Source organism: Caretta caretta, chromosome 2, assembly GCF_965140235.1.
Source record: "Caretta caretta isolate rCarCar2 chromosome 2, rCarCar1.hap1, whole genome shotgun sequence".
Taxonomy (NCBI): Eukaryota; Metazoa; Chordata; order Testudines; family Cheloniidae; genus Caretta; species Caretta caretta.
Genome location: NC_134207.1, coordinates 154,253,998 through 154,280,082, shown reverse-complemented (window position 1 = coordinate 154,280,082; position 26,085 = coordinate 154,253,998). Strand labels below are relative to the sequence as shown.

Here is a 26,085-nt window from a genome sequence, read left to right as displayed (position 1 = left end):
TGCGTGTCAATAGCTTTTTATGGAATTTATTTTAATTGTTTAGAACCCCAGCAAAATGTTAAGAGCAGAAAACACAGCGGTCCTTTTATCTCAGCAGCTACCTTAAGAAAAAAACAACAATGATCTGTTTTTCCTCTGCTCTGTCGGTGGCAATTAATTCTTAAGCTGTTTTTAGTTTTGTATGATGGGAGTAGAGGAACAACTATTAATCAGTTCTTGCACAGAAAAGACAAATGGGCCTGCCCTTCTCAAAATTCACTTTAGTCCCACATTCTTGTTTTTAACTCTCTATTCCTCAGTCCCCATATATTAATCTTGTTTCCCTTATTTAATTTATACCATTGCCGTCCTCAGTACCAATTGACACTTGCACTGACCTTTGCATAATACAGATATTCTACCAGAGTTCTCCATTGCCTCCAGATTTTTCCAGTGTTTAATTTGGCCTATAGTTTTTAGCCTGCTGCTGCTTCAGAAAGTACATCTCTCAACTTCATCAATCCCCCCTTTCAAAATGCTAGAAGTCCCTCTTAGTCACTTCAGAGAACAGTTCTCAAAAATCTAGGGTCTCTGCTGCCTTTTATTGCACTGTCTCCAAAGCAATAATTTCCTCCTCCTGCTATGTGAGCAGGCGCTCCAAGAAGAGTCTTAGCTCAATTCTCGTAGTTGTAGTCTTCCCTTCTGCTAATATAAAATACTACATGTATCTCAAAAAGAAAAGGAGTACTTGTGGCACCTTCGAGACTAACCAATTTATCTGAGCATGAGCTTTCGTGAGCTACAGCTCACTTCATCGGATGCACACTGTGAAAACTGCAGAAGATCTTTTTATACACACTTTCCACGGTATGCATCCGATGAAGTGAGCTGTAGCTCACGAAAGCTCATGCTCAGATAAATTGGTTAGTCTCTAAGGTGCCACAAGTACTCCTTTTCTTTTTGCGAATACAGACTAACACGGCTGCTACTCTGAAACCTGACATATATCTCAGTTGCTTGTTTGCTTTTTGATGTTGGCATGAGATAAACGGAGATGTTCTTTGAATGCCACAGTGCATACAACTAAAGATAGCAACAAGGCTATTAAGTGCCTCATAGTTTTGATTTAAATATACAAGGAGTTTCCATCTCCTTGTGATATGCAATTGTAACTCCCATTCGCATTAATTGAAGTTATATGTACACGTCAAGAGAGATGAGCCCCTTCATTCTGTTTATGTGACTTTGCGTAGTAATAAAAAGGCAACACATTGTCTGCTACACACATAAACACCAGAACAGCACCAATATAGAACAATAAAAAGTTACACACACCTCTCAAGCTGCCCAGATAAACAGATACTATGTTTTCTCTTGTACAATAGCACAGTATATACTACTCCATCACTTATGCTGGTTGCTTGAGGTCCAACAGAAGCACGTTATCACCTCCTTCTTCTGCTGCCTCCTGGTTAAGAACGATTTTTTCAGGGGTGAGCACAACTTTCTCTGCTGGCTGGGACGTGCCTTTTGTTCCACTGCCTTTGTCTTTCTTCACTTTAGTGATCACTTCTGTGTAGGAAATCTCTTCTGTAACTGGTTCTTCTGCCCCACTTGCTGAAACTGCATGCACACCAGCTTCCTGGATTCCTTCTTGCCCTTCAGCTACTGTTCGCTCTTTATCTTTCTTATTGAGCTTGAATGTCTCTGTTGTTGGAGCTGCTTTTGAAATAGTTTTCTTGAGCCTTATCCCAGATTGTTTCAGCCTCTCTCCTGACTGCCTCATTCTCTCTCGCCTCTCCGGTGTCACTATTCTAGTTCGAAGCCTGTTCACCTTCTTGCCAAAATTTTGTCTGGTCTTCTGGATATTTTCCCTTGAAAATGCCTTTTTGATATTATCTATGCGTCTGATGCCTGATTTTTTAAATCGGGATGCTCTGCTTTCGTCTATATAATATTCTTCATCAGAAGAGAGGTCATCAGGTGGAAAGAATTGGTCCTCCAGGTTTTCACCTTTTGTCCTGTCTTTGATAACAGACAGCGAAGATGGGCATTCTGTTTCCTCCTGTGAATGAAAACATAAAGACATCTTTCCGCTAGTGTTTTAAGGGAGCAGAGCATTTAAGCATGTCATTTTTGGGGCTTCTTATTTGTAAGTATCAACAACTGAGCTATAATCATGTGGCACAGGGAGGTGGGAATCTCTCCTGAGAACTTGCACGATCTCCTGAGGATAAAGGAGACTGGAAAAGCTCTGATTTTGCAGCCTCTGTTCAATCCCATGCCTGTTAGGGAGATTGCTTTAAAGGCTGGTTCTACTCTGCAAAGGGATTAACAATGTAAAACTAGCATCATTGTGTCCCACTTTAGTGTGCCTCCATGGACTGTCTGTAGCTCAAATGTGCTTAGTTTGCAATTAGAAAGGATGTTTTTATAGCTACCAGCCCTGCTATTCTGAGGTTGGAGAGTCAAGCTGGGTTCTTCCCTTCTCATACATCACCAGTAGTGAGCATCATGCAGGGCAAGCTGGCCTTCACCTACATACAGCCTCACTGACTCCAGATGAACGCCTCAGTAACCCCTCCTAACTTTCATTAGGTTTGCACAGTTGTAATTAACTGGAACTTAGTAGAGAAATCTGTTGATGAACAGAATCCAGCTCAGACCCTCCTAGGGTATGTCTTCACTGCAGCTAGTCCAGCTGATTGGTACACAGGTCTGAGCACCTAGGTCAGCCTAGCCTGACCGCAGGTGGCCACACTAAAAAGCTTATGTACGTGCCCATGTGTGACTGGGAGCATAGCCTCTGTCCTCACTGCAAAGGGGGCAGGTTCCAGCCCAAGTTGAAGTGGAGTCTGGGCTTTAATCCATTCCCAAGTAGGGACGCTAGCCCAGGTTTAAAACCCCTCCAAACCCACGTAAAAGGTTTGTGTGTGTGGATGGCGATGGGTTGGGCTAAAACCCGGTAAGAGCCAGGGTGAGCTCTGCAGTGATAACACGCCCTTGGCAGTGTTGGGTTCATAGGAGTAAAGATGTCACTGATGCAAGCAGGTAAGGCTCAGTACACACCAGGAGTTGATCTGCTGAATGGGAAGCCAGTTTTACATAGTCACTTTTCAGTGCCACATTTTACTCCTCCCCTATCAGTTCAGCAACAAAAGCAAAGCTCCAGGTGGCAGTAGTAGAGGCAAGCAACTCTTTGTAATACTAAACAATGCCATGCACGTATTTCTGGCATTTTCAACAATAAAAGTGTATTAGCCCATGTTAATGCATTAGCTGAACAATCAGCAAATATCTGTGTCTCTATAGTAGAGCTTCAATGGGAGGTTATTGAATGGTGCATTCATCACCTTGATATCCACTGCTTGCCATGTCACAAGTATTGCTAATTTGTACTGAATATTAAACACATGTTCTAGATAAGTGCCATTCTAACCACGTACTAAGCAGTGAAACCAAATGATAAAATACATTTACTTTAAACCTTTGGCTTTGTTTGGCTGCCCTCTATCCACTAATCCCTGTCAGTGAGTTCAGCTTCAAATGCACCCAACCCTCTTTCACAGGGTGCTGGTGAGGATGGTAGCTGCATTTTGAAAAGAAGTGACACAGAGGGAGGCAATGCTTGTGGAGGAGGTGAGCATCTCAGCTAGCCTGGTGATAGGGGTGCTGTAGATACCTAGAGAAAGAGAGATTTTAACAGCCAGAAAAATGCAAGTTTTTTCTGAAAGCTCTTTTTGGGCGGTAAATTACTGGGCGTCATTTTAATGGTAATTTATGTGCAAAAAGTTTAGGGTGAATAAAGGGATATGTCTAAAAAGAGTAGACCCAACCTGTAAATCATAGTCACACAGGAGCGGAGCCAAGAACCATTAGCTCAGTGTAATGATTCCCGTGGAGATTCTGGATCTGCCCGACAAGAGTCAAGTTCTGGCCGGTACTATAGCAGAAACTCAAAAGCAGTAGCAGCTATGAGATGGAAACTGACATCCCTTTCTTACCCCAGCAATCTCCTCCTTGTGCACACAAACTACGCTGCACAAAGATTGTTCATACTCCCACGAGGAGCAGCTCCTCACACAGCCTCAGGCAGAATACATGGCATATTAATATTGCTTTTGCATAATGTATCGTTTCCCATTTGTGGGAGTGTCACACCTGATTCCTGGAGCTTGTCAGAATTTGGTCCATAGCTTAATAATCTTTTCTAACTACCAAAGAAGTTTGAATGAGAGAGTCCACCAAGTGCCAGTTAGTTTCTCAAGTGTATCTTGTGCTGATGAATTCCTGTATGGTGCACTGCAGACTGAACTGATTTCTGGCCAGAAAAACAGCTGTAATTTTCAAAATGACTGATTAGTAGCAAAGCATGTTTAATTTTACTTTACAATGTATTAACTATCAGTAATATATAATAAAAATATATTAAGCCACTCAGCAAATAAAGGCTATTTATGGTTTGGTCATCTTATTCCGGCTTCTTTAAAACATAAAATGGCTGTTAATGCTTATCAAAATTAAGGGGAAATTATTTTGCTGTGAGAGCAGCAGAATTTTATTTAACTCCATATATCAAAACCAGAATGAGCAAGAACTAGAATTCTTTGTTAATAATCTTCATTAATGTGTGAAAATTAACTTTATTACCTAGCTGTGTTATAGCTTCTTTTCATAAAATGAGGGATAGTGTTTACGTAGAGCAGCTTTTCTATAATTAAACTCTTAATTATAGACCACTCCTTTAGCTGAAACGTTGACAACAATATTTCCTTACTAACTATTCTGAAACTTTAGTCCATACAGGGATGAGTATAGTAGGGTGAGATTTAAGAGTCTCTCCTAGAAGAAGAAAATGAGAGATTAGGTTCTTTAGACAACATTTGGGCTAACTGTCATCCTCAAGTGAATAGAAGACTCCAGCAGGATTGTGTTCCCTACTGAATGCCATCTCTTCAGTTTTCAGAGTAGCAGCCGTGTTAGTCTGTATTCGCAAAAAGAAAAGGAGTACTTGTGGCACCTTAGAGACTAACAAATTTATTTGAGCAGAAACTTTCGTGAGCCACAGCTCACTTCATCGGATGGATGCATTCAGTGGAAAATACAGTGGGGAGATTTATATACATAGAGAACATGAAACAATGGGTGTTACCATACACACTGTAACCAGAGTGATCACTTAAGGTGAGCTATTACCAGCAGGAGAGCCGGGGAGGTGGAGTGGGGGGGGGGGGTTTGTAGTGATAATCAAGGTGGGCCATTTCCAGCAGTTGACAAGAACGTCTGAGGAACAGTGGGGGTTGGGGGGGTTCCTTCCCCATTCTGAACTCTAGGGTACAGATGTGGGGACCTGCATGAAAACCTCCTAAGCTTACTTTTACCAGCTTAGGTTAAAACTTCCCCAAGGTACAAACTATTTTACCTTTTTCCCTTGGACTTCCACTGCCACCATCAAACGTCTAACCGGTATTATTATTAGGAAAGAGTCCGTTTGGAAACGTCTTTCCCCCCCAAAATCCTCCCAAACGTTACCCCCCTTTCCTGGGGAAGGCTTGATAAAAATAGTCACCAATTTGCATTGGTGACCACAGACCCAAACCCTTGGATCTTAAGAACCATGAAAAAATATTCAGTTTCTTAAAAGAAGAATTTTAATAGAAGAAAAGTAAAAAGAATCACCTCTGTAAAATCAGGATGGTAAATACCTTACAGGGTAATTAGATTCAAAACATAGAGAATTCCTCTAGGCAAAACCTTAAGTTACAAAAAGACACAAAAACAGGAATATCCATTCCATTCAGCACAGCTTATTTTTCTCAGCTATTTAAAGAAATCAGAATCTAACGCATATCTAGCTAGATTACTAAGTTCTAAAACTCCATTCCTGTTCTGTCCCCGGCAAAAGCATCACACAGACCGAGAGAGAGGCTTTGTTTCTCCCTCCCCCCAGTTGTATTTAGATTTACTGTTCACTGGTTTAAAGGGCTGGCTGTAACATTCACACATGTATTAGAATTAAGAACTATGAACTGTAAATTATCAGATAAATGTTTTGTGTCTAGGGCACGGGACTTGCACCCAGGAGATCTGGGCAATATTTTTCAACCGACTCCTTGTGTGACCTTTGCCAAATAATTTAATTTCTCTGTTCTCAGTTTCTGCCTCTCCCCTGGAGAAAGCAGGTATACAAAGGCCAAATTCATTCAGGTTTGTACATCATGCTGCAATCCTTAAATGGGAGGTGCTACAGAAATGCACTGTCTTACTGGAACTGGTCAACAGTGTGAAGGTTTTTCAAAATAAAAATCAGTGCTATACTTCAGCCTGGTAGGGACCTGCCCACTCTGAACCACCAATGGGTTTTAGCATTACACTGTCAAAAGTCATTTTTGTTTACTAGGGAAGATGAAAGCTTCTGTCTCCCAGAGTTAGAACATCTGAGGAGAGTCGGTCTGAGCACTAGGGGGGACGCTGATGTGGGGAAAGATAGCTAAAACCTTGCTCCTGTTCCCCCTGAAGTCAAAGGCAATGTTCCATTGATTTCATCGGTGCAGGCTCACACCCTAAACTGGGCAAGTATGTCTCCTGGGCAAGGATGTGGCAGCAGCCCTACGAGGGGAAAAGGAGTAAGATGCCTGCCTGCTTTCCCCCTTCTTCCAGCAGGAGCACAAGGTGATGGCTTGCAAGATAGCCAGATCAAATTACAAAGGGAAGGTGGGTCCTTCCCACCTAAATGTAAATTCATGTACTCACCTCATCTTACCTATCCTAGCCAGCTGGCTAGCCACTGAGATAGGAGTTATTTGAGTTATAGAATGCTGGTGCAAGTCAATGGGAACGACCATTGAAGTTAAGCCTGTGAGTAAGAGTTGGGCTGGAAAGGAGCCAGAGTGCTCAGCACCTTGCTAGCTCAAGCCTTGCATGAATAGCGTTTATAGTCTCTGAGTAGTGACAGAGTCTTGTGCCTTAGTAAGAGATGCTACACAGATTGGGTTTTTTTTTGTGAATTGTATTTACACTACTCGATATTTGCGCTACTTGTGAAATAGTGTATGGTCACATCATTGAACACTTCTAGGTCTGCCTGTGTACACCAGTGGCATTAAGACTGCGTGCATAAAACTCAACTTGGGTTTGTCCTGCTTTTGAGTACTTTACTCTGACCGTGTGCCTCCCCAGCTTGCTACCAGCCAGGTACAGCAGAGCTTCCATTTTTAAGCTCTGGTCTGAACAGCACAAAGCAAACCATATGAAACTCGCTGTAGCTAGTTTGAGGATAAAGGTCTGCGCCATTACTGCTTACATTCGAATAGGTGTCCCCACAGAGAGTAAAATACTTCAAACCTGAGGTTTATAACACAAAGCCATTCCCTCCGGCAGAACCTGACAGCTCTGTTGCCACTGTGGATACCTTCGTGCTTATTTTCAATTTAAATCAAAGTTATCAAAGCTGTACTTTGTGTGCATGCACCAGGGACTTTGTAATGAAATCTGTTAATGGTCTGCCAGTGTCCTCTTGGGTCCGTGCCTGTGTATGCAACTTAGGATGCTTCTAGCCAGTGCTGCCCTTTTCTCTTAGTGAAGGCGCACAGGAAAAGAAGCAGGGGTCCTAATGAGTCCTATCTTCTGCCATATGCTATAGAAAGGGATGCATGGAATGAGGCAAAGGCTCCTGCCTCACTGACTGTACATAGTGGGGGTTCCAGAGCACGCTTGTGCTGCCTATCAAGTAGTGGATTTTCTTTGTTTCCCCCTTTATTTTTTAAGGTGGGAAATTCCAGACTTCTATAAGTCGATTTTTAACTTTGTCTTCAATAACCTAAATAGACTGAACTCCTTAAGTATCGCACTGTAAGGCAGGTTTTCCAGACCCCCGATCATTCTTGGCTAAACCCTCTCCAATTTTTCAGCAGCTTTTGTAGTGTGGCCACCAGATTGCGACACAGTGTTGCAGTAATGGTCTCACCAGGGCTGTATGTTGAGGTAATACCGCGTCATTACTGCTCCTTGATAGTCCTCTGTTTATAGAGCTAAGGATCACCAATTGTCTTTGGTCTTAGCTTCACAGTGGGCATTCATGTTCAGCTGGTTATCCATCATGATCGCTAAATCCTTTTCAGAGTCATTGCTTTCGAAGATATAGTTCCTTCTACTGTCCTCTTTGCTTTTAAATATACGTCTTTGCATTTGTCTGAATTAAAATACATTTATGTTTGCACCCAGCTTACCGAATGCTCAAGATCATTCTGTACAATGACTTGTCCTTGTTATTTACCAGTCCACCAATCTTTGGGCAATCTGAAAACTTTATCAATTATTTTATATGTTCATTGAGGAAAATACTAAAAAGCATTTGGCCAAGATTCCTGCAGGACCCCACTCACGACATCCCCTACTTGATGATCCTTTCCCATTAACAATTACATTTTCAGATTAGCTATTAGCCATTTTCTAGTCAATGCAATGTATACTACAGGGATTTTGTATAGTGCAAGTATTTTTTTAATCAGAGTGTCAGGCAGTGCTAGTTCACATGCAGACATCTCATCAACTGAATGTGTAGTCCCATCTGAGGATATAAAGTTTGACAAAAACCTATTTCTCATAAAAACCACATTGATTTACATGAATTATGGTACAATACCTTATGTCTTTATTGACTGAATCCCGTATCAGCCGTTCCATTATTTTACCTAGGATCAATGTCGTGCTAACAGGCTTATAATTAATTACCTGAGTCATCCCCTTTATTCTTGAAATATTGGCGTGACTTTAGTTTTCCTCCAGTCCTCTGGAACTTCGCCAGTGTTCCAAGTTTCATTAAATACCAACATCAATGGTCTCGAGAGCTGCTCAGCCAACTCTTAAATTCTGAATGCTTCGTTTTTGCAAACAAAGCTCTTTTAAAGGAAGGGGGGCTTGTTTGTTTTTATATGGAATAAAGCGCTATAGACCCTTTTCAAAATGTACAAATACGTCTTAATTCATCTGCAGCCTTTCCCCATTGCCTCCCCGGTGCCCCTGTGAGGCAGGTCTCAATATTTTCTTTTTACACCTGGGGAAACCTGGAGGATAAGTTTACACAACAAAGTGTCAGCTTCAGGACTGGAACTAAAGTGTCTTTGTTCAGCCCCAGTACATAATCCACTGAGGCCATAATACCCCCCGTTGAGTAAGCCGGTTATTCCACTGATAAAGCAGAGCTGTAGCGTAATGAAAAAACACTATTTATCTCAAAGCACTTTTGAGAGTTGAGTACACAAGAGTAACCTCATCACAGGGCAGAGAGGTTGAGCGACTTTCCAATAGGAAAGGGTCAGACCCAGGACAACAACAAATATCCCCCAACACAAGGCTGGACAGTGCTCCTCAGTTGAGCCTGTCCACGTGCCATTGAGATTCAAAAGCTGCAACTCATAGATTCATAGATATTTAGGTCAGAAGGGACCATTATGATCATCTAGTCCGACCTCCTGCATAACGCAGGCCACAGAATTTCACCCACCACTCCTACAAAAAAAAAAACACCTCACACCTATATCTATGCTATTGAAGTCCTCAAATCGTAGTTTAAAGACTTCAAGGAGCAGAGAATCCTCCAGCAAGTGACCCGTGCCCCATGCTACAGAGGAAGGCGAAAAACCTCCAGGGCCTTCCAATCTGCCCTGGAGGAAAATTCCTTCCCAACCCCAAATATGGCGATCAGCTAAACCCTGAGCATATGGGCACGATTCATCAGCCAGATACTACAGAAAATTCTTTCCTGGGTAACTCAGATCTTACCCCATCTAATAACCCATCACAGGCCATTGGGCCTATTTACCATGAATATTTAATTACCAAAACCATGTTATCCCATCATACCATCTCCTCCATAAACTTATCGAGTTTAATCTTAAAGCCAGATAGATCTTTTGCCCCTACTGCTTCCCTTGGAAGGCTATTCCAAAACTTCACTCCTCTGATGGTTAGAAACCTTCGTCTAATTTCTAATCTAAATTTCCTAGTGGCCAGTTTATATCCATTTGTTCTTGTGTCCATATTGGTACTGAGTTTAAATAATTCCTCTCCCTCTCCGGTATTTATATCTCTGATATATTTATAGAGAGCAATCATATCTCCCCTCAACCTTCTTTTAGTTAGGCTAAACAAGCCAAGCTCCCTAAGTGTCCTTTCATAAGACAAGTTTTCTATTCCGCGGATCATCCTAGTAGTCCTTCTCTGTACCTGTTCCAGTTTGAATTCATCCTTCTTAAACATGGGAGACCAGAACTGCACACAGTATTCCAGATGAGGTCTCACCAGTGCCTTGTATAACGGTACTAAAACCTCCTTATCCCTACTGGAAATACCTCTCCTGATGCATCCCAAGACCACTTTAGCTTTTTTCACAGCCATATCACATTGGCGGCTCATAGTCATCCTATGATCAACCAATACTCCAAGGTCCTTTTCCTCCTCCGTTACTTCTAATTGATGCGTCCCTAGCTTATAACTAAAATTCTTGTTATTAATCCCTAAATGCATGACCTTACACTTCTCACTATTAAATTTCATCCTATTACTATTACTCCAGTTTACAAGGTCATCCAGATCCTCCTGTAGGGTATCCCTGTCCTTCTCTAAATTAACAATACCTCCTAGCTTTATATCATCCGCAAACTTTATCAGCACACTCCCACTTTTTGTGCCCAGGTCAGTAATAAAAAAATTAAATAAGATTGGTCCCAAAACTGATCCTTGAGGAACTCCACTGGTAACCTCCCTCCAGCTTGACAGTTCACCTTTCAGTAGGACCCGTTGTAGTCTCCCCTTTAACCAATTCCCTATCCACCTTTCGATTTTCCTATTGATGCCCATCTTATCCAATTTAACTAATAATTCCCCATGTGGTACGGTATCAAATGCCTTACTAAAATCTAGGTAAATTAGATCCACTGCGTTTCCTTTGTCTAAAAAATCTGTTACTTTCTCAAAAAAGGAGATCAGGTTGGTTTGGCACGATCTGCCTTTTGTAAAACCATGTTGTATTTTTGTCCCATTTACCATTGACTTCAATGTCCTTAACTACCTTCTCCTTCAAAATTTTTTCCAAGACCTTGTATACTACAGATGTCAAACTAACAGGCCTATAATTACTCGGATCACTTTTTTTCCCTTTCTTAAAAATAGGAACTATGTTAGCAATTCTCCAATCATACAGTACAACCCCTGAGTTTACAGATTCATTAAAAATTCTTGCTAATGGGCTTGCAATTTCTTGTGCCAATTCTTTTAATATTCTTGGATGAAGACTATCTGAGCCCCCCGATTTAGTCCCATTAAGCTGTTTGAGTTTCGATTCTACCTCAAATATGGTAATGCCTACCTCCATATCCTCATTCCCATTTGTCACGCTACCATTATCCCTAAGATCCTCTTTAGTCTTATTAAAGACTGAGGCAAAGTATTTGTTTAGATATTGGGCCATGCCTAGATTATCCTTGACCTCCACTCCATCCTCAGTTTTTAGCGGTCCCACTTCTTTCTTTGTTTTCTTCCTATTTATATGACTATAGAACCTTTTACTATTGGTTTTGATTCCCTTTGCAAGGTCCAACTCTACTTGACTTTTAGCCTGTCTCACTTTATCCCTACATGTTCTGACCTCAATAAGGTAGCTTTCCTTACTAATCCCTCCCTTCTTCCACTCCCTATACGCTTTCTGCTTTTTCTCTTTTTCTTAATTACTCTCTAAGATGCTTGCTCATCCAGCTTGGTCTACAACTCCTGCCTATGAATTTTTTCCCCTTTCTTGGGATGCAGGCTTCCGATAGCTTCTGCAGCTTTGATTTAAAATAATCCCAGGCCTCCTCTACCTTTAGATCCATAAATTCTTCAGTCCAATCCACTTCCCTAACTAATTTCCTTAATTTTTGAAAGTCAGCCCTTTTAAAATCAAAAACCCTAGCTGCAGATTTATTTTTATTAATCCTTCTGTTCAGTTTGAACTGAATTAGCTCATGATCACTTGAGCCAAGATTATCCCCTACAACCATTTCTTCTATGAGGTCCTCATTACTCACCAAGACCAAATCTAAAATGGCATCCCCTCTAGTCGGTTCAGCAACTAATTGCTGAAGGAATCCATCAGCTATCGCATCTAGGAAAATCTGAGCCCTATTATTATTACTAGCACTCGTCCTCCAGTCTATATCTGGGAAGTTAAAGTCTCCCATGATCACACAGTTTCCATTAGTATTTACTTTATTAAAAACATTAAAAAGGGCTCTATCCATATCCAAATTAGATCCTGGTGGTCTATAGCACACCCCAATCACTATCCCAGGGGAGGCTCTAATAGTTTTCTTCCCCAATTTAATTTTTGCCCAGACGGACTCAGTCATATCCATTTCATCGCTTCTTATTTCTTTACATTCTATCTCGTCATTGGTATACAGTGCTACTCCACCACCTTTACCTTTATTTCGGTCTTTCCTAAACAGCACATACCCTTCAATACCTGTAGCCCAGTCATGAGTACTATTCCACCAGGTTTCTGTTATACCTATAATATCTGGTTTCACTTCCTGCACCAGTAACTCTAGTTCCTCCATTTTGTTACCTAGGCTCCTCGCATTAGTATACAAACATCTTAATTTTTGCTGTTTGGCCTCACTCACATTCTGTACCCTATTAGGCACGGTTATTTTACTACCAGTATAACCTATTAGACTTGTATCTACACTGCCCTTCCTCCTGCCTACGGCTGTATCCACTCTTACTTCATTTTCTTTCCACTCAATGCTAAATTCTGGCATGGAGATTACCTGGACATCTCCCAACCACCTCCCCCAAATTCCTAGTTTAAAGCTCTCTTAATCAGTTGTGCCAGCCTCCATCCTAGAAGTCTATTTCCTTCCCTACTCAGATGAAGTCCATCCCGAGAGAACTGTCCTCTATCCATGAACGCCTCCCAGCGGCCATACATCCCAAAGCCCTCCTTATAGCACCACTGCCTAAGCCATCTGTTGATAGTCATAATCTTGTCACACCTTTGTTGCCCTTCTCTAGGAACAGGCAGAATCCCACTAAAGATCACCTGAGCCTCGATTTCCTTAAGCGTCTTCCCCAGCCTAGCATAGTCTCCCTTAATACTTTCCAGCGAGAATCTAGCCGTATCATTTGTTCCCACATGAAGGATAATTAGGGGATTCTTTCCCGCTCCCTTTAGAATCCTTTTCAACCTCAGGTCTACATCCTGTATCTTAGCACCTGGAAGACAGCACACCCTCCTATTTTCCGGATCAGCTCTAGTTACAGGCCTATTTATTCTTCTCAGTAAAGAGTCCCCAATCACATAGACCTGCCTTTTCCTAGTGACGGTGCTATTCTCCAGTCTATCCTCTGTTCCCTCTGGCTGCAAGTTCTTTCCAGTCCCATTCTCCCTTGTAATCCTTTTTAGCCCATCCTGTATCCTTCTGGGGCTCATATTTGGTGTAATCTCCATTAACTCTTCCCCTTTTCCTATAGGACTAGCCGCTCTTCTCTTCTTCCTTGCCCCTCCACCTTCAGTGACTACCTGCTGAGCCCCTTCTTCATTTTCCAACTCTGCAAACCTATTCTTAAGCTCTATTTCTCCTTCACTAGCCCGTCTTTTCCTCTGCCTAGTTCTTTTAGTCACATGCTTCCACTGACCACTTTCCTCACCCAGTCTCCCCTCAGAATTCCCTAGTCCTGCTTCCATCTGCAAGTCTGAGCTTTTCCCTTCAGATACCTCATGTCTTTGCTCCATAATCTGCTCAAACTCCTTCCTAAACTCTACCAGACTTTCCACCTGCATCTCCAAACCTCGGATCTTTTCCTCCATCAGCTCTATCAGGCGGCACTTCATGCAGACAAAACTCTTACCAGGTGCCCCCTCCAGGATCATGTACATACCACAGCTTCCACATCCAGTCATCTTCATTGTGTCTTCTGCTACATGGGTCACTCCCACTGCCACCTCTGTATCTGTCATAGCCTTCCCACCTAAATCCTGTTAATCTGGGAAACACAAACCACACCAAAACACCACCACCCACAGCAAAACAAAACCCCACACAAGCACCACAAGACAAACTCCCCTTTCAAACTCCCACTCAAACTCCCCTGTTTACAGCTCTGTTTGCTAGCTCCTGTGCCGCTGCAACTATTTTGGCTGCAGTGTTTTTTGTTGTTGTTGTTGTTTCGAAAAAGAAGCTTTTTCCTTATTTTTTTAAATAAGGAGACAATCTGATTTTTTCCCCCACTGCCCTTGTTTTCACAAGCAACTGAACCATTTTGTTCGATCTTGCCAGACAAAAATACACATGTGAGCAGAGACCAGACATGGAAAATGTCCACCCAAATGGTGATTGTTGCACAAACTTGCAAGCATCCAATAAAAGGGGGTGATAATGTTACCATTGGCTTATAAACACATTAAGATATTGTTTCATACGGACATAAGGTGTTCAAGTCTATGCAAAAAAGCCCCAGGGAAATGAGTCTCTTGTCTAGATCATCTTTCCATTTCAATCCATCCCGTCCATCCTCTAGTAGCTCTTTGGAATAATATGTCACATTTTACATACGAGGAAACTAAAGGTCTGGCTACAGTGCAGTGTAAGCCCAGGGTTAGTAGAACCTGAGTTAGCAGACCCTGGGTTGTTAACCTAGGACTGGCGCGTCTACATTCATCTGTAACTTTAGGTTAGGAATTGTTAAGCCCTGGAACTCCAGTGTCTACACTGCATTGTGCAAGCCTGAGTCCAAACACCCATTTCCCAGACTTCCTAGCACTCTACCAAAATGTGGCTGCTCTAGCCTTTTGTTGACAGTGCAGTGTGGGAAAACTTGTCTGTCCGTCAAACTTGAGGACAAGGAAAGCTAGCCTGTGGGATACATTTGCTGAACACCTACAGCACAAGTCCAGAGGGGCTGTGTCTACACTACAGAGCAACAGAGCTTGAATCCTGGGTCCCTGCTCGACCCAGTACATCCATGGGGTCCTGTGACCCTGGGTGCAAGCCCTGGATTAGTGCAATTTGTGTGTCAATGGAAGGAGGGTTAGGCTTGAGCCTAAATTCAAACCTTGAGCTTATTAGACATACCATAATACAAAAAGAATAAAAACCTGCCCCCCATTAACGACAACATTTCCATTGACTTCAATGGGACCAGCACTTCACCCAACAAGTTGTCAGTGTAACTAGGAAACAGATAAAGCCATTTTTGACATAGGCCTTGTCTTTCCTTGTAGCGATGTGTCAGGTACCTGTATCTTCAGGTGGCAGTGAAAGGCTTTGGCAAGGGGTGGGGGAGGCAGCAGGAAAAGGCTCTGGCAGCTTCCTGTGGCTGGAGCCTTTCACTGTGGTGGGAAAAGGCTCCGGCAGTGGGAAGGCAGTAGACTAGCAGGGTAGACATGGGAGACACTGTTTGGGCAGGTAGAGAGCTGTGTAGGGTCCACACCCTGTAATACTGGCGTGTCTCTACCCTGCTCACCTAAATAGTGCCTCACTGTTTACATTGCTAGCTGGGCATGCTGTGTCTGTACGCTACACACCCCTGTAAATGTAGAGAGACCTGTTGAGTGCCATTCCCTCTCCCACTTTTCCATACTTATTCCTTCCTAAATAGGTTATAACATTTATTTTAACATTCCAGGAGTGCGAATCATCCTATCACATTTTAGTAATACAAACAACATTGAATTTATGCCCATCCATGAGCAATTCCAATTCCTCTTGTTTATTACTCAGGCTCCTAGTAATTGGTGTCTGGGCAATTCAAGAATTTCTTCGTTTCCTGCCTTTTGTTCCTTAATTAATTTTTTTTTCCAATATCTTGATTTTGTGCTCACTGAATTCTCATAGTTTGCCTCTTTTTACCCTCCCCTTTTGCTATTAGTTTAACACCCTCCTGACTAAACGAGCCAGCCTGTCCCCAAGGAGATTGAGGTGGAGGCCATCCAAATTAAACAACCCCACTCTCCCCATAAAAGCTGGACCAACATTCCCCAAAACTCTCTACCCGACACTACTTACCTAGCCAGAGGTTCAATTCCATAATCTTCTCCATGAGGTGAAAAGTGCCTGGTTTATAGAGCTGGTCAAATTTTTTTGAATGCAAAATGTTTTTTTTCCATAGAAAAATGACATTTTTTAAAAAACAAAATGTTTTGTTCAAAACTATTGACTTTTTCAACAATTTTCATTTTTGTACCTTTTTTGCCACTTTTTAATATAAATTTTTATAAAAAATATGTTGTCAAAACAGTTACTGAAAATTTTTGTTGACTGAAGAATGGATTTTTAGTAAATGAAAAACACACAATGATTTCAGTGATGATTTGATAAAAGAATGTAATTTAAATAACACAAAAATAATGAAAAATTGGTCATTTTTTACTGGGAGAAATGGAAATGACTTCAATGAATTAAAAAATTCTAAATAGGTGCACTAGGTTTGTCTCTCAGCACCCAGACTGAGTTTGCTGGGCTGGCAGTTAAAAAAGACCATCTGTTTCTTTGTAAACATCTGATCCAGAAATAATTGAGCCAATACCACGAAACTCCAGAAAATCATTTATTTACAGTCACTTTTCAGACTGCAGGTTAAAACTAAAATGATCAATACTCATAACGCTCCCACTCATTTCCCAGCCCCAAGTAAAAAGTTAGAAAAATGATAAAAAAGTACAGAAAATAAAAATAAAAACAAAGAAAAAACAAAATAACAAATAGCATGACATCCCTTCAGCTCCAGAATCTATTCTGAAAAATATAATAACCATTACAAGCCAAAATACTCTCAACCTCCTCAAAGTCAGAACATCCTTATACCAAAACTATAGGCAAAACAGACAAAAATACAGAATTATGTCATTTTATTGTGTTGCTCAGTGCAAAGTAACGTGCCAGTGACCTGTCACCCTGAGTCTACATGATGTGGGGAATACTCATGTGAAAAATGTTTAACAATTGCAAATGGGATAAATAAACCCCTCACACTCCTGAAGCTGGAGCACAAATCAGGCAATAGGCAGTCCAGTGCCAGGGTTGTTGACTGAGTGGTGGCTGACAACTGATTTGTAAAAGAAACAACCTAGAAATGTTTGATACGTGATGAAGAATAACAAAAATACCCTCACTGGGAAGGCCTGCAAACAATCTGCAGCTTGTAGGCAAGAAACGAAATCAAAACAATATCATGCCTAGGAATTTACATTTTAAATTGACTGTACATTATTCAAAGCAATGCCCAAAGTAAATCTCTAAAACACCACATCACCCTCATGCCTATTAATACACCCATTAACCATGTAGCCAGCTGGTTAACAGAAATTACCATAACAACCTGTCCATTGACCAAAAAGTGTCCTTAGCATCAAACAATTTATGTTACAGCTAAAGCCCCCTTGCAATTAACCCTTCTGTCAATCCTTAGCCTCTGGTGACTACCCAATTACAAAGCATCCCATCATTTTGTAAAAGTGTCACTCTTTCACTGCAAGCATGGGACTAAATCACACGTGATCTTGCTGTAGTTTTGCAGATTTGGAATTAAAATCTCTGCCCTCACGCCAAGTCTGTTCAAATAGAAGCGAAATAGGATTATTTCTTAAGGGCACCTATGTGAGTTCACCCCATAAAGTACGTGCTGAATAAACTCTTCTGCTCATAAGACCAAAAAATATGCCATTCTTGGGGCAAATGCAACAGCTGGCATGTGGAATTGTTCTTACATAATGAAAAGGTGCTTAGCTTGGCCAGCACAGTAAATCCCTCATTCTACTTTCATAAAGCTTCAGCTACAATCCCTGTTCCTTAAATTCTGACAGGGGTTCACCAATTTAACCCAAACCACATGCATGCCCTCAGTGTTGTTGTAGGTAATATCTTTTATTGGCCCAACTGCTGCTAGTGAGAGAGACAAGCTTTCCCTCTTACACAGAGCTCTTTTTCAGGTCTGGGACAGCTACTCAGAATGTCACAGCTAAATACCAGGTTGAACATTTAGCATAGGTAGTTAGCACATGTTGCAAGGGGCCATTCAAGGTGAAGAGACCCATTAACATCCCTGTTGTAAAAAGTGGTTACGCACAGGTGGATGTGTCATTACACAAAGTAAAACTATTTCCCCATGTTCATTTCCCCCCCTACTGTTCCTCACACGTTCTTGTCAGCTGCTGGAAATGGCCCACCTTGATTATCTCTACAAAAGGTTCTCCTCTCCCCGGCTCTCCTGCTGGTAATAGCTCACCTTAAGTGATCACTCTCTTGTTACAGTGTGTATGGCAACACCCACTGTTTCATGTTCGCTGTGTATATAAATCTCCCCACTGTATTTTCCACAGCAGGCATCCGATGAAGTGAGCTGTAGCTCACGAAAGCTTCTGCTCAAATAAATTGGTTAGTCTCTAAGGTGCTACAAGTACTCCTTTTCTTTTTGCGGATACAGACTAACACAGCTGCTACTCTGTAACTACTTCTGCTAAACTAGCTGTTTGACCTTGTATTTAGCTGAGACACTGAGCATCTTCCCAGACCCGAAGAAGAGCTCTGTGTACCTCAAAAGCTTCTCTCTCTTACACCAACCAAAGTTGGTACAATGGAAGATATTACCTCACCTCATCTCATCTAGAAATCCATTCTCTCATTAACTGACTAGAGTGATCCAATGAGAACTCAGTGATCAAGAAGTTAGACAACTGTACAATGTCATTCTGAGCATCTCCCATCTCATCCACTCCCTGGGACAGCTTCTGAATGATGTAAAGGGCAGCTGCAGCCCCAAAAGGAAGCTGTGTATTCATCTGAGGCACATTTAAAGTTTGCTAAACAAGTAAGCCTGTGAATCAGTACCTCTGAAGGAGTCCCTGAAAGTCCAGTAGGTACCCCTTAGGAGGTTCCATGTTAAGTGGGTGTCAGCAAAGGGAACCCTGTGAATTTGTTATTAGTAGCTCAAAATATGCAATTTCCTAGACAGCCTCTTTTAAATGTAGATACAAAGAACATCTGCATGTGTGAGAAGGGGCAGAGACAGGGTCCAGACAGGAGGTGCTATGATAAAACAGGACCTTTGCTAATAACTTGCTTTCAGTCCTGGCCCACAATAACAAAAGGTACGGTTCTTGCAGACTAGATACAGTTGGAAGAGATGCAGATCTATTAAGTACACCAGGGTGCTGTTGCTAACCACTAAAAGTCTGTAACATGCTATTGATGAGCTCAGATTTTCCCCAGTTCTGAAAATGTGCTGGTTTGAGCAACTTCAGTCCTGTAACACCCATGGAAGAAAATGACATCAGGAGTCTTCACTGGCTTATAGAGTTAAATCAGAAGCTACTCATCCTGAAAGGCAAGCTCAGTTACAGGGAAGTAGAACTCCATTCCCCAGTGTGGAGTGAGCACAAAAGGATAAGCACCAAGGAGACTTTTATAATGATCAGCCACAATTGCTATGGATAAATCACTATCTAGGCTGTCTCATGATTTGGGGAAGTGGCATAGGAAATGGAGGGTGATCATCTAACTACAATATTCTGGTGCCTTCCAGGCCAAACCCAAGCAAAACTTTGAAAACAGGTCCCATACAAATGCAAATTTAGATCAGCTGTTTTCACCACTTCATTTTCCCGGATAGGGAAAGTCTATGTTGGCTCTAGGAGGATTATTAACTCACCCTAGTTCACACCATCACAGAAGAACAGCAAATCTGGGTAAGTCTGATTACACTGGTTCAGAAAATACATGGAGTCAGGTTTATAATCCCATCTGAACAGAGCCCATGAAGTTCATAGCCATGAGCCGCCTTTTAGGGATATAAATGATCAGACTAATCTCATCCTTTCCCACCCCCCCTTCAATTTCAAGCTTCTTTCCTTGTAAACATATCCCCAAAAGGGTAAATTTATCACTCCAGCATTGACAGGGTGTAACTGCTTTTTCCTAAGGAGCACAGGTTATTCATGGTCTCCCTCTCTGCCTCCAGTGTTTTAGGAGGGCCACGGGCCAGTTCACAGTTGTGGGGGGCAGTATCCGGAGATGCCACTGATGACTCTAGGGCTCACTCACAGCTGACTGAGCTAGCTGTGCTACTGAAGAGCCAACTTGGCTGTTGGCTACAACAGGTGCGGGCCGCTAAGAAGTGTGAACAACCACCTGATTTAGTGGACTAAGGATGGCCCTGAAGGCAATTCCTTTGCTACAGCTCTGCTCTGACACAGTCTCTCTGTGGTTTTAGCTAAGGCAATTAACTTTTCTTTCTTAGTTTCCCCATCTGTAAAATGGGATTATATTGTCACCTATGCCACACAAGTAATATGAAGAGTAAATAGTTAAAGTTTGCAAAGCACAATGTAAGTGCTAAAATTCACTAGAATGCACACCATACCCTGCAGTGACTGGGGACCAAGCTGGAACCACATTCATCGGCTTAGTTAGACAATTGTCTCTTTAAAAAAACCTTAATTTTTCAAGGAATGTACTTGGAGCACCTCAAAAGCAGCAGCATCATGTCATCTGGGTGCCAGACCTGTGTCCAGCCAACCATACACAACCAACTGAGCTGCAACAGGAATTTTATGGTGACCTGATGATTCTGTGTCACATTTACATTTTTATTTCTATACATGTAAACGAGTCAGGTAGGTTCGGAGTGTATCCCAATGAATCAACTCACCAACCCTCTTCACAATTCCAGGCCCATGCCCTGTATGTAGTGATGTGATCATGGTGGAGAGGAATCAATTATTGTGCGGTACAAGGATGCAAAGTTGTTTGGCAGGCCAACCCCAAAAACATGAAAGCCAACTCATTTTAGGAATGCCCACTTTGTTTGCCAAAGCATTTTCAAATGTGAAAGGCGGTAGCCAGGAGTGAGATCCAGAATTCCTTTCATAGGACATCTTTTCTGCTAGACTTTGTAACTAGTTCCTGAAATAAAAGCCATTACCTCAGGCACCTTGTCTAACTGGTTCCTAGGCTCTTTTAAGCTTACAACTTCTAAATTACAATAAAATTTCACCTGAGGTAACTCCCAGCTCGACCAGAGAGTTCCAAGAGATAACTAAAAAAAAAAGGAACAGATTCCTTCAAAATGAAAAAAACAAAGCATGCACACGCACGCACACACTTTAATTCCATCTTTTAATTATTTACCTGGAATGACTAAAATAGCCAAAGACCACTTTACTGCAGACAAACATCACTTTCTCTGGGCTGTTCCTCAAAACTATCTGAGACTACTGCTTACCTTTCCTTCTCCATTTTCTGTTGTGTGTCCCTCCAACCTATACTACTGCAGTACCATCAGGACACACAGTACCCCAATTTGAACTAAAACTGTGACTTCAACCATGACAACAGTCTGGGTGGCAGGGTACCTGGCTGCCTCTCTCTCCATTACATGGCCTGCTTAAAAATTAATCATCTCTAGAACAGTGAAAAATATTCACATTGAGCCCCAAACCCATTTGAATTGAGTTTGGAAGGTTTCCATTCTGATTGGAAGTTTGAGGTGAAGCCAGCAAGAGAACCGGCTTTACTTCCAACTGACCTGAGCCAAATTACACTATGCAGTTTGCTAACCCGATTGCCAACTGAACCCCCAGCTATTTTCTCAGCCCTAATTCTAACAATGTCTAGTAAACCACCCCTTGTTCTCATTTCCCTAACTCCCATGGTCAAAGATTCTCATTAGGTCTCCATTTAGCATAAGGGCTCTTACAACTCTTTTTTGTGAGGGATTAAGGGCTCTTGGACAATCATTTCCAGGCCAGCATCCTCTAATCTGCTTCTGCCTCTATTAATTGTATCAATCTATTAATAGTATCAAAACTATTAACTAAGAAAAATTAACTGGGGCAATTTTCTCTGTGTTCATTTTATAAACGAACCCTGCTGTGCTGATTGACAGAGGCCATTACAGAAATACAAACTCATTGATCCAAACAAGTAAGTCACGTTCCCCTCATTACACACAGTCCTTCACAATATCCCTAATGCCTCTCAGGCAAAATTCCACTGTAGACCAAGTCTTCCCTTCCAACATCCAACTCAGTCATGAACTTAGTTATGGTGCAATGTAGCATACAAGTCCCAAATTGCTTCAGTGCATGTCAATGGACTGTCACTCCTCTTATAGTGAAGTTTTACTCCATTAATGCCTTGGCAGTGGTTTGTGGGGGGCGAGGGGGTGGTTGCACTATATCAGTGTGGTTGCACTGGACCAAGCCCCTCGTGTAGTAGCACTGCATTGCTGTACAAAGTGACTTGCACCAGTGCAGCGTGTAAAGTTTCAATACACTCCTAGCAGGTTCCTCTGTTCTAACGCTCCTGGAAAGGGGACAGTTATCACCCACCAGCCAGGTGATAAATGTTGCATCCCAAAAGGATTAGCAGATCGGGAATAAGAGAAGTTTCCACTAGCTAAAGAGTGTGTGTGTGCGGGGGGAGGGGGAGAGACTACACTAGAAAAGACCGATTTAACTACATTGGTCAGGGGTATGAAAAATCCACACCCCAAGTGGTGCAATTAAACCAATTTAAGTTCCTGTGTAGACAGAATTCTTTCCTCGACCTAACTACCGCCTCTCAAGGAGGTAGATTACCTACGCCAATGGAAGAATCCCTCCTGTTGGCATAAGTAGTGTCTACACTGAAGTGCTTCAGCTGTGTCACTGTAGCTTTTTTATCCGTGCTAAGAGGAATCCACTCTTGCTGTAGCTGATCTAAACAGGGATGGGACTATGAAGAGTGAAGAGGATAATTCAAGATGCTGATTCTGTTCAAGAAAATCGGATGCACAGAGGCTCTCGGCAAAGTCTCCTTTGTATGAAAAGCATAAGAAGAGACAGTAAAAAGAGCATCAGTTGTCTTTTATGGTTCTGCGTGAATCTCTGGTAGGACATTGCCACAGTCTTTTTCATGAACTATTTGAAAATAAATGACAACAAACATGTCTGTGGGAAAAAATAAACATCGTGTTTTGTATTGAATTAGACATTTCTCCCCCCATCATCAGTTTCCACCGGCACTGTTTTCATTGCTAACCAGAGGTTTGACTAGTACCTCCTCTTACTAGAAATCAAATAATTTAAAAGCTAAATCAGGGCCTACAAACACTTATGCACATGAATAACTTTTCTCAGATGAATATTCCCAATCACGGACATGGGTCTACTCGAACGAAAAAAGCTATTTGTATGGGTTCACTGCTATTTTAAAGACTACGTAATGATAAATGATATACACAAACAAAACTTTTAGGGTCCTAGTAAGGGGCTGAGCACCTTCAGTTCCCACTGAATTCTAGAGGAGCCGAGTATGTGATGCTAGCAGACCAGGTGCCAGCTCAGGCCAAGATCCCCATGCCTCCACTGAACACTGACAAATACCTACCTGGAATCAGTCTAGCTCACCTGGGTGTTAGTACTGTTAACACAGGTATTAGAATGATAAGCATGTGTTTAGACTTTATGGAATGCTTGTGAGCTGCTGCAGGCATTAATCTCACTTATAATGTCTGTATCCTATCCCACATTACAAGGTAATATCTGCGTGTTTGCACTGTAAGCCTCTGTAACTGTAAATCACCAGGCAGGAGACAGCCAGTGTGAAATGCTGGTCTCCAACAGGAGTTATGTCCTGCCTGACAAGGAAGGCCCATCAACACCAGACGGACTAGAGTGGAACCTTTAAGAGGACAAAAGAGTCTGTTGTTTACTCTCCCCTCTATGGAGATGAGTCTGGCAAGTGAATCCTTCCCATCAGCTGAGTTTGCATCTCAAAGCACAGGGAGGGAAGGGAATAAAAAACCCCTAACAAAGAGGAACTGTATCTTTTATGCTGCTTGGACTCTGGGGTGCAAGGCTCACTAGGCATAAGCAAAAAATTCCCTGTGCTTCATATGCATTGGACCTAAGGAGCTTGTTTATTATAGAAGCTTTAATTAGTTTTTTTAAATTTAAGATTGGAACTCTTATTTCCTTTTCCTATATAATAAATCTTTAGATAGTTTATTATACAATTGGCTGCAAGCATTGTCTTTACCTGGGGTAAATGACTGGTCCTTTGGGACTGGGATTAACCTGAACATTGCTGTGATCCTTGGTGTCAGGGACCATACGTCCGCTCATCTGGGTGACAAGACAGACTGGAGTACCCAAAGGGATGGTCTGAGACTCCATGTTATGGCTGTTAGAGAGCCTGAGGAGTTTACGCTAGATAATTGGTTGGTGAAATCTAAGTACAAAATTTGGGGTTTGTGCCCCACTTCCTAGCAGTCTGCCCAGAGGTTGGTACTCATGTTCCTGTGTCACTCCAGGACAGCTTGATGGAGCATGCTTAGAACTTCACAGGATCTAGTCCTTAACATCTAGTATTGCAGCATTTTCCAGTAAGTGGCCTAGCCTTATAACTCCCCTAGCATGATTAACTTTTTTGTATTTGTATGATCCACACGGACAAGCCACTTGCATTCAGACAATAAGAACAATTGCTATTTATTCATTTACAAGAACAAGTAGCATTATACAATAATCGTAATGTCAGAAAAATATATGATTTGTTTTTGATCCTGCAAAACCTTGCTCATGTTAGTAGTCCTCAGTCATGTATTTCCAAAGCAGTCAGTCAGTGAGACTACACGCAAAAGGACGGCTTGTGTGATAAGGGGGTGCAGGTCTGAACTTAGTTTTGAATATTCGTTCCTATGAATTGAGACCATGAAAAAACTTTTCACAGCTACAAAAAACCTTGATAACTTTGCAAATAAAATACACTACATTTAGCATTAAAGGAATGACTAAATTCTGGAGCCTCCATAAATAGTTTTGCTGTTTGGACTTCTACCTAATATGGTGAAAAAATAACAGATGATTGTCAGGCATGACTAGCATGACAAGATTTACAGTGCCTGCCTCATATGACCTTCCACATAGGCAACAAATAGTCCTTGCTGATCTGCAGTTAATCTTACACTCCTGGCTGAGAAGCCAACCAATACTAATAATAGACTCTGTGAATTGCCATCGGTGGGTTCGTGTTGAAAGACACCGAGAGGCAGAAATCAATTTTAAAGAACATATAACACAACTCCTACACTGGGAAGACTGTGTTACCGGTCTTTAGATTTGTTAAACAACGAGTACCCAGTAACTATTAAGGTTGTGGCAAAACTTCAAAGGTAAAATAAAGTGCATGCGTACCTGATATATTACAACCCGAAATTTGTTTTTTCTCAGCATCTCCTCTTGTTTTGCTTCAACCTTTCGCACATTAGCACTCTGCTTTTCCACACGTGCCCTCACTTCTTTAACGTGGGAACTAACTTTGCAGGTTTTCTCAAGCAACTTGTTAACAGTGTAGCCTGTATTGCCATGAGTCTGGGCAAGCTTTAAAATATCAATCTGTATGGTCTTGATAGCATTCTCCATTTCTCTGTGTCGCTCTTCTATTCTTTTCTGGCTCTCCTGTACACTGTGTACAATGTTAGCCACTTTATCTAGGACTGTCACAATTGTATATGCAGCATCTTGCTCTTCATCTTCTGTGACATTTGAGAGACGATTTTGGTGGATTTTATCAGCCTCCGAGGTAACTTCATGGTGATCCATTTTGTCTGTGTTCAGTCAGGTTTACAGGAACTGAAGTATAAATGCTCCCCACGATGACTGTTCAAATCGTAGGGAAACAATTCTGGCACCTGTGCAAGAAGCTTGACAGCTGGCTTCAGAGATGTTCAGAGCAGGGTGTGAAACTCCATCCCTGGAGGTGGGTCAAATATTTATAACTACAGACTATCCCTCCATGATTATTTGGATACTTTTTGCAATATGAAACCTCTAAAGTTAGGAAGCAATGTCTGGAATGACACATACATTTAAAGGGTCACACTTCTGTACCAATGAAGTTATTAGTGTTAATCCGGGAAAGTTAAGCAACTTACTAATTAAGCAGGAAAGCCAACTGACATATTTATTTAAGATTTACTGCTGCTCTCATTTTAATGAAGCGATTTCCTTTGGGGGAATTCAGACAGTTTTCAAAAGTAAACACGAGTGTATTTAAAAAAAAAAGGAGCAGTTTTCAAATCATTCTG

General features: G+C 41.7%; 1 protein-coding gene across 1 annotated transcript; it reads right to left on the bottom strand.

The window, feature by feature from the left end:
* Nucleotides 1–1,109: 1,109 nt before the first annotated feature.
* Nucleotides 1,110–26,011, bottom strand: CAVIN4 (caveolae associated protein 4). The gene is made up of 2 exons (XM_048839448.2): nucleotides 25,193–26,011; nucleotides 1,110–2,044 (listed from the first exon to the last, which is right to left on the bottom strand). The coding sequence occupies exons 1-2, from the start codon at nucleotides 25,598–25,600 to the stop codon at nucleotides 1,388–1,390; spliced, it is 1,065 nt and encodes a 354-aa protein (XP_048695405.1). The 5' UTR covers nucleotides 25,601–26,011; the 3' UTR covers nucleotides 1,110–1,387.
* Nucleotides 26,012–26,085: the final 74 nt, after the last annotated feature.

Excerpts from the sequence above, each read along its gene's own strand:
- CAVIN4 (XM_048839448.2), bottom strand. The coding sequence starts at position 25,600 with ATGGATCACCATGAAGTTACCTCGGAGGCTGATAAAATCCACCAAAAT. Across the intron at positions 2,045-25,192 it reads TTCGGGTTGTAATATATCAG|GAGGAAACAGAATGCCCATC; the intron begins GTACGCATGCAC and ends TTTCATTCACAG.